The 8,395-nt window shown below is 38.0% G+C and overlaps 1 protein-coding gene across 1 annotated transcript in view; it reads left to right on the plus strand.

Moving 5' to 3' along the window:
- Positions 1-8,395, plus strand: part of LOC106870744 (chitinase-3-like protein 1) — a 41,455-nt gene that overhangs the window by 18,065 nt on the left and 14,995 nt on the right. The window contains exons 5-6 of the mRNA XM_052965943.1: positions 5,339-5,448; positions 7,956-8,079. Of these exons, the coding sequence (XP_052821903.1) occupies positions 5,339-5,448; positions 7,956-8,079 (234 nt within the window). The remainder of the gene's footprint in view (positions 1-5,338; positions 5,449-7,955; positions 8,080-8,395) is intronic.

Raw genomic sequence — 8,395 nt, forward strand, 5'->3', positions numbered from 1 at the left:
AACAAACGCGCCTCTATTGATCTAAAGGGATAACTACCGGCGCAGTAGTATCCCTTAGACCGTTTCCCCGCAGACATTCGCAGGCTATATGTCCTGTTTCTCGACACCGGTAGCAAATGACCTCAGGCTTGGGTGACTTGCAGTCTCGCACCATGTGCGGGCCCCGACACCGGAAACACTGTCAATTGAATGGTCGCACACATTCCTTGTTTGACCCCTCTCCGCTACTCCTTGCTCGGCCACTTTTCGTTGTTGCAGTCGCTGCTACCGGCGTCGTCCTGCAACACGAAACTAGCACGCGAGCTCGAGTTATAATATCTGCCATCGCCATAGAGTTGACGTTCGGCAGCTTTTGCAACTCGACCGACATGTGGTCAGGAAAACCAGTTACAAACGCTAACTTAACCGTTCGGTCCAGCGATTCTCCTTCATATCCCGCCAGTTTAGCCAATCTCCTGAGTTCGTTGGCAAATACGTCGACCTGTTGACCAGTCCACTTTGCTTTCCCCAGGCGAGCGTACGCTTCGACCATTCCTTCTGCAAAGGCCTCCATCAAGCGGATTTCTATTTTTTCCGTGCTAAGTTGGTTCCTTTCTTCCATTTCTAAGCATAGCGCCACCGCCGAACCATCTAGGTACAGCGGTAGAAAACTCACTAAGTCGTCTATCCCGTGTAACTTCGCAACCAGCTTCATCTTCTTTAACCAAGCGATTACATCCGTGTCACCGCAAAACCGTTTGACCATATCGTTCGAAATACGGACTACACTCATCATTCGTCTTTTTTTTTTTTTTGATATGGGCCAACATAGCTTGTAGCGTGATGGAGGAAAAAGACAACAGGAAAAGAAGCAAAAGGGAGAAAGAAATACAGAGATCTTACCTGTTGACCGTGGCGGGATCAGTGATCACTGACCAGATAAAAACACGACCTTTCACATGCGCCGTCTCTCATCGAACTGCACGCACGTGCTCTGTGTCCACGCATGGCCCCGTAGCTTTTCCGCCGGCCCTTGCAGTCTTCACATCCGTTTGCCCCATCTGCAATCTTCTCCACCAACACCACATAGCTCATCACAGCCCATAACACCAAAATACTATTAGCATCGGAAAGACATCCAACATAAGAGCAAATGCTAAATGTACCCAGCACTGATGTAGACTTCTTTTGTCGTATATAAATCACAACCAACAAATGCTGAAAATCGTTTTAGCAAACTTTAAGCAGGTAGAAGGTTGCAGATACCTGTGGAGTATCTCCTTCTCCCATTACAATTATTTTTTGTAGTCTTAGGATTCTGGAACTCGAAGAAGAAGAGGCTTACAAGCGGATGCAATTCAATGGTTGTTTATTTGGTTCTCGTTTCATGGGGTTTGCTCCCGGCAACCACCTGTATGTCAGCGCGTAGTTCGTTAGCTCCGTTCGCAAGAGGTACATTACCTCTGGAGATAACGGGTAAAGTTAGAGCGGGTTAAGAATCTGCTGTGAGCAGCTAGGTTGCAGTGTTGTTCAACGTGAGCGCCACAGGTATTGCCTAATTTATGGTTTAACAATTTTTTTTTTCAAACACAGAAACCTTTGTATTAACAATAAGTACTTCAACAAATAACTACAATCTATATTTATCTTGCACTTTCTGTTTAATATCTGCTAACATGTCTGAAGTGGTTTCTCGTTCTTGATACTCAGAGAGTTGTTCAATTGCAATTTCTAGATCCTTTTGATTTTCTTCAAATATAATGGACTGCGTATTCTTCTTTAAATAGAATGCAGAAACATAAGTGTACATAAGTGTCGAGCGACATTGACAAAGTACATCTACGGCCTTTCTAAGGAACTGAACTTCAATTCAAGACATGTGCTATTGCATCTCTTCCATTTTACCTTCACCAATGCATACAACTTGAGTTCAAACTTTAAACATATGATTCATATATCGATTGCAGTAAAATAGATAACGCTATAACGCCGCCCAGGACTCCTGAGCCTCTCTTGCGTTATTTTTTTAATTTTTTTATTTTTTTGCTTCTTCTTCTTCTTCATCAAATCAGTTGCAGTTGTACCAGGAAGGGCCATGAGGTTATCAGGACCCTAAACAGACCCAGCAAAAATTTGCTTTACAATTCTGGTTTTTGTATACCATGTGATTACAGCCTCCAAAATTCTCTATAGTGACATGGCACTTGGGACATTCCTTCGTATTAGCAGTAATCCAATTTGAAGTTTCGCTATCGTCATCACATTTTTTAAACCCCTTCCTTAACCATTTGCACCTGACAGGATCATACCAATTCTCTCCACAATTAATGCAGAATGTATGTCCACAAAGACACGGTTTAGTACCATAATGTGCTGCCTTTACTGCATAACCACAATCTGGGGCTGGACACCATCGCAATAACCGACTGCATTCAACGAAACTATTTGTTATAATTTGTTGATATTTTCATTTCACTTTAGTGTCAGTCACAAGTGACATCACAGTTGAATAGTCCACGAAAATATGACAACCATGAGATAGCCGTACAAGAGATAAGTCTGTGCCATACCTTCGTCCACCACTTTTGTTGTTAGAAATTCCATCCAACATTGATTACAAAAACGATGACCACACTCAAGAACCAGTCATATCAGGAGTAGGTTTGGATATCAAACAAATTTCACATAATGTTTCACCTGACGGTGGTTGAGATGAAGTCGATCTGGGGATTTTCCTAGGCCCCCACCTCCCTTCTGTGAAGATTGATAACATGATCTTTGGAGAAGAGGCTGTTCTGATCCTCATTGTAACACCGTTGATTATTGTGACCGTCCAAACACATCTGAGAAGTTCAGTGTCATGTGTCAATTAGTCAAGACAAATATAGAAAAAATAATAGCTGCTTTTGCTGTCTACATCTCTTAATATTTGTTTCAAATTTTGGCACAAGGCCAGCAATTTCAGGGCACGGGCTGAGTCGATTAAACTAAACCCAGTGCTCAATTGGTACTTATTTTATCGATTCCAAAAGGATGAAAGGCAAAGTCGACACAGGCGGCATTTGAACCCAGAGTGTAAAGAAGGATAAAATGCTTCTAAGCATTTTGTCTGGTGTACTAACGATTCCGCCAGCTTCCCACCTGCAATTTTAATATTGCCAGCAGTTCACTTGGAAGGGGGCAGTTAAATTCGGTTCAATGTGAGATACTATAAATGAGAAGAATGGATTGAACCAGAATCGGTGATAACCATATAAGCTATTTAATAGCAAACAGTACCCGTTAGTTTTACTAAAACGATTGAATTATTATTATACTGATAAGGAAGTAACGATTTGAACACAGTATAGCCATGAAACGTTACCTTCTTGTTCGAAAATTACCTGCTTGTCTATATAATGCCATAGAAAAAGCAAAAGATTACATAAATTAAATTATTATTATTTGCAAAGGTGGGCACCGTTAACCAAAAAGTTTACTTCGATAACTGTTAATCAGTTAATTCTTTCAAAATGTAATGGAAGTTGACGATAAACCATTAACATTAATTTTTATCATAGAAAAAAAAAAACAGCATGAGATCAGTTTTTGCTCTAAAAACACATTTAAAAAGTGCCAAAACTATAAAATACGTAAACTTCAATTGAATCGAAGTTAAATGTAACAGAAGGTAATTAGTCCAATGATGGTTTCCAAAGTTAATTTAAAAAGTTAAATTGCTAACGAAAATATTAATTTTGTTAATTGACAATTAATGGATTAACGGTTTGGTGCCCATCTGTGATTATTTGATGGAAAAGGTTGTAGGGATGTGGTTATACACCATTAGGTGTACTCCGCTTCCGTACATTAAATTTCTTGAAGAAACAACGGAACGCAGATTCTGAACTATCAACACAACAGTATTTATTACAATAGAATTCGGCAGCACTTCGCCCTTTGGTTACTGAGACGCCGTCAATGATGTTGAGTGGTTATTTGTCTAGCTCCAGAGTTGGAATGTTGGAGAGAGCTGCGACGACGTCTAAGCCCTTCATCGGCCAGCGAGAAAGAGGATGAAAATCCGCGCGAAGCTTGGATGTCGATGACTACGCATGCGCATGAGACACTTCCTGTATTCCTACCGGAACTAGTCCCTGCGCACGCGTGGTTAGAAACTCCGAAAATGTCATCTGCTATTCAGGCGTCACTACAAGGTTAACAGCTTTTATTTGTAGTGTTTATTCCATATTCCTGTGAAAAAAAAAAACTGTTTTAGAAAGCCTCTCTCTACATTAATTAAACCGAAGAATGTTTGGGTGGAATCAGCTAATATTTTCAATGTTGACCAAGGGAATTTAGAAGGCAAAACACGAAGCATATTAAATGATAATAAACGATTCTTTAAACATTCAAAACATGGAAAATGTTATGACTAAATAGAGAGACTACCTGGGGTACATTGGGGTTTGGCTCCACAGAATTAAAAAGTTCAAAAGTGAAAATAACAGAAAATAACGCATTAAAATAAGAGAATGCAATGAAAAGAGATTGATCGGTTTGTTAACCTTGAACACGTTCTACTTTCATTATTGAATTTCTCTCTGGTGGCAAACTGGCAGAATCATTAGCACGCTGGATGAAACGCTTAGCGGTCGCTACATTCTGAGTTCAAATTCTGCCGATGTCGACTTTGCTTTTTATCCTTTGAGGGTCGACAATATAATTACCAGTGAAACACTGGGGTCGATGTGATCGACTATACCGCTCCCCACAAAAATCCAGGCATTTAGTAGAAATAATTAATTCTTCTAAGATGGCAAGCTGGTAGAATCATTAGCACGCCAGGCAGCATTTTGTCTATCTTTACATTCTGAGTTCAAATTCCGCCTAGGTCGACTTTGCCTTTTATCTTTTGGGGTCGGTAAAATAAGTACCAGATCAACACTGGTATCAATCTAATCGACCCCTCCCGCGAAATTGCTGGCCTTATGGCAAAATTTGAAGCCGTTATTTAACTCCTCTGCGTTTGGATACTTATTCTACCCTCGTATTCCTTTATTATTCTTATGATTATTACGCAGTCGTGATATTTCTTTCTTACAGATCCATTTGGGTCATTTTTTGAGGTAGAAATAAGTTCTTTTTAATAAAGAATTACAACTCGCATTTAAATGAAGGGAAAACTTGATTCCAGCTTCGGGATGATCTATGTTGGCTAAATGAAAAATTAAAATAAGGCACACGATTAGGTTTGTTATTGTTCTGAAATACTGAAATACCATTGTTAGGGAAATTATTGATGTGTAGAGCCGAAGACATTTCGTTTTCTTTTTAACACCATCATAGAATATATAATATAAACATTGTTTTCATAAAGGAGCTCCATAAGAAATTCAGTCTACAGACGCCAAGATTGCTGTTGAGTTTTGCTGGACCGGCACCAATTGAGAAAATCGAAGTTGGATTTGAAGTAGCAAAGATTAGTCCGTAAGTATTTGCGGTTGCTGTTTTAGTTACTCTTCCAGTCTCTGCTGCTGTTGTTGTTGTTGTTGCTTCTGCTGCTGCTGATAATGAATGAATGTTATTTTGTATTAATTGATATTTTCCTTGGATTGATTGTAATCAGTGGTTCCCAAACTTTGTGAGGTTGCTGCCCCCTTGACATCCAGACCACATTCCTAGCGCCCCCACCCTAACTAACCATCACAAACATAAACCTCTCTCTGAAGCAAATTCAAAGCAATTGCATTTCACAAATAAAACTTAACCTAATGAACCCATTATTTTGTTGTTTTACATGACTCGCCCCTTTTGGCTACTCCGTTAACGCCCCACTTTTCTTCAACGCCCCCTTGGAACTTTCCACCACTCCCAAGGGGCGGGGTAATACCGCTCACTTTGAGAACCACTGATCGTAATGATTCTACTCCTTTCGGAATCTCTTGTATTCTCCAAACGATGAAGAGGATACAACATTGTTAACCGAAACGGTACTCTTCCTGTTTGGAAATATACATTATTCTGATGAAGACTAGAGTTGAAGATTACGGACCTATCACAGTTTATTATTAACTCTTTTACAAATAGTTTGAAAATCTACGAATTTTGAATACCATAAACTTTAACGATTGCCTATTCTTGCTTCATTTAGGATGCGCTCAGTTACACAAAACTTGTCAGGAATGACTTTTACTAATATATATGTGTGTGTGAAAAAGAGTGTATAAGCGTGTGTGTGTGTGTGTGTGTGTGTGTGTGTGTGTGTGTGTGTGTGTGTGTGTGTGTGTGTGTGTGTGCGCGCACGTGTGATCAAGACATCATAATGAAGAATGGAGATATTATACAGTTTCAAAATTTATTTATCATAGTATTTTCTTTATATTCCTTTCCGACATGTATTTCTGCTGGATAAGCATTTTAGTACCATTCAATACAATAGTTTTGTGCATTTAGCTGATTTATATTAAATCAATTGCAGAACACATTCGAATCTAAAGGGAAACAATCCTATACAGCTTTATTTCAGGTGTTTCCCATACAGGTGGATGAAGCGAATTGAAAATTAACACATTAAATATACGTTCTTTAAGTATATCCTCAGTGAGAGAAGACTATGGCCAAAGATAGCAGAAATAGTAGTGAAATATGATATGTTTACAGTTCTGGTTTCATTTAGACATAGAATGACCTTTTTAGGTATTAAAGAAACATTACTTCATTACACTTGTTATAGAAGGCTCCTTAAATCGGTTAAGATGTATTCACACAACTGACCGCTCATATTAAAGGTAACAGAAGTAAATGGACAGATTTAAAAGATCGAAATAAAGAAAACTTTATGAACGTCTGTATCTGTATACTAAGACTCTGCTAACGAAGAAATATTCAGAAATTGTGAAAAATACCATAATAGTCTTAATTATAATGTCTTGATAATATACTCTGTATAAATGAGGCAATCAGTTTCCAATTTTTCATCGGATAATTTTAAAAGTTAAAACCGTACTTTGTTTTGACTTGTTCATACACCTGGACTTCTAGATATACCATGATTAAGTTTGTGTATGTTGGGGTAACTTTTGTTCCAATCACAGTTCCAAATATTTGTTTGTAAGTGTTTTCTTGAAACTGAAGTTGTTTTTGAAGGATGAATTTTGATCTCTCTATGATGAATTGACCAATTTGGTCTGGAATTTCATCAAGGTATTTTCTTAGCCAAAATGCTATTGCCTTTAGTCTGTACTCCTGTAGGATTGTAGCATACAGATTTACTACATCAAATGAAATGATTTTTTTTCAGGAGATGGTTTAATAGATTGAGGTCATCCTTTATGAAACTTGGTACAAATTTTAAGAAAAGCTTTAACTGTATGTCAAGTTAGTTCCCAAGCCACAGGCTGAGTCTATCGCAATCAGTCTTCCTTTGAGATCCTTCAAAAAGGATACGTTTGTGCAGAATGAGTGATATTCTTTGCAGGCATCATTAATTGTTTTATTTTTGAGTATTTTGGGAAGTCCGTAGAAGAAACTCACTTGGCCTATAAAATATTGTTAGATAATCAATTTCGTTATTAGTTAAGCCTTTTTCCTTGTTGGTTTATGAGGTTGCTTTTATTTGCTGGTAGTTGCTTACTATTCTGTCATGGTATCTTGAAGAAGCAGAATCAATGCAACATTTTTGTATTGTTCTCTATTCATAATAACTACAGCACTTTCCTCACCAGCTTCTTTTATAATTAAGCTATTATTGCTTTTTAGGTTATGTATAGTTTTCCATTCTGTTTGACCACACACACACACACACGCACACACACACACACACACACACACACACACACACACACACACACACACAGATAGATAGATAGATAGATAGATAGATAGATAGATAGAATGATAAATAAATAGATCGATAGACAGACAACTATAGATATAAATATATTACGTGTGTATTTTGAACCACAGTGATAAGAGTTGTTTTATTTTATTGTCAGTTATGTGGATTTCATCAACATCATGACCTATGACTTCCATGGCTCCTGGGAAAAAAACACTGGTCACTCAAGTCCTCTTTTCCCTCATTCAACTGACAAAGGAGATCTTATAAATTGGAATGTGGTTGGTATTCAGATTTCATGCCCATGTTCTTTTTCCTTTCTATTATTGTAAATTATGATGAATTGAAATATTTATAATATAGCACACACAGGCCTGATAAGCAAGAAGCCCACGGCACTGAGTGTGTGATTGTTCACTTAAAAACATTACATTTCACTTAAGAGAGTCAATGGTATTGACAATTGAAGAGCAATAGAGAATAACAAGGCACACACACACAGACATACGCAAATGCACCACACTCACACACACAAGAACATACATATGAAATTCTTCTCTCTCTCTCTCTCAATATATATATATATATATATATATA

Source organism: Octopus bimaculoides, chromosome 2 (assembly GCF_001194135.2).
Source record: "Octopus bimaculoides isolate UCB-OBI-ISO-001 chromosome 2, ASM119413v2, whole genome shotgun sequence".
Classification (NCBI taxonomy): Eukaryota; Metazoa; Mollusca; class Cephalopoda; order Octopoda; family Octopodidae; genus Octopus; species Octopus bimaculoides.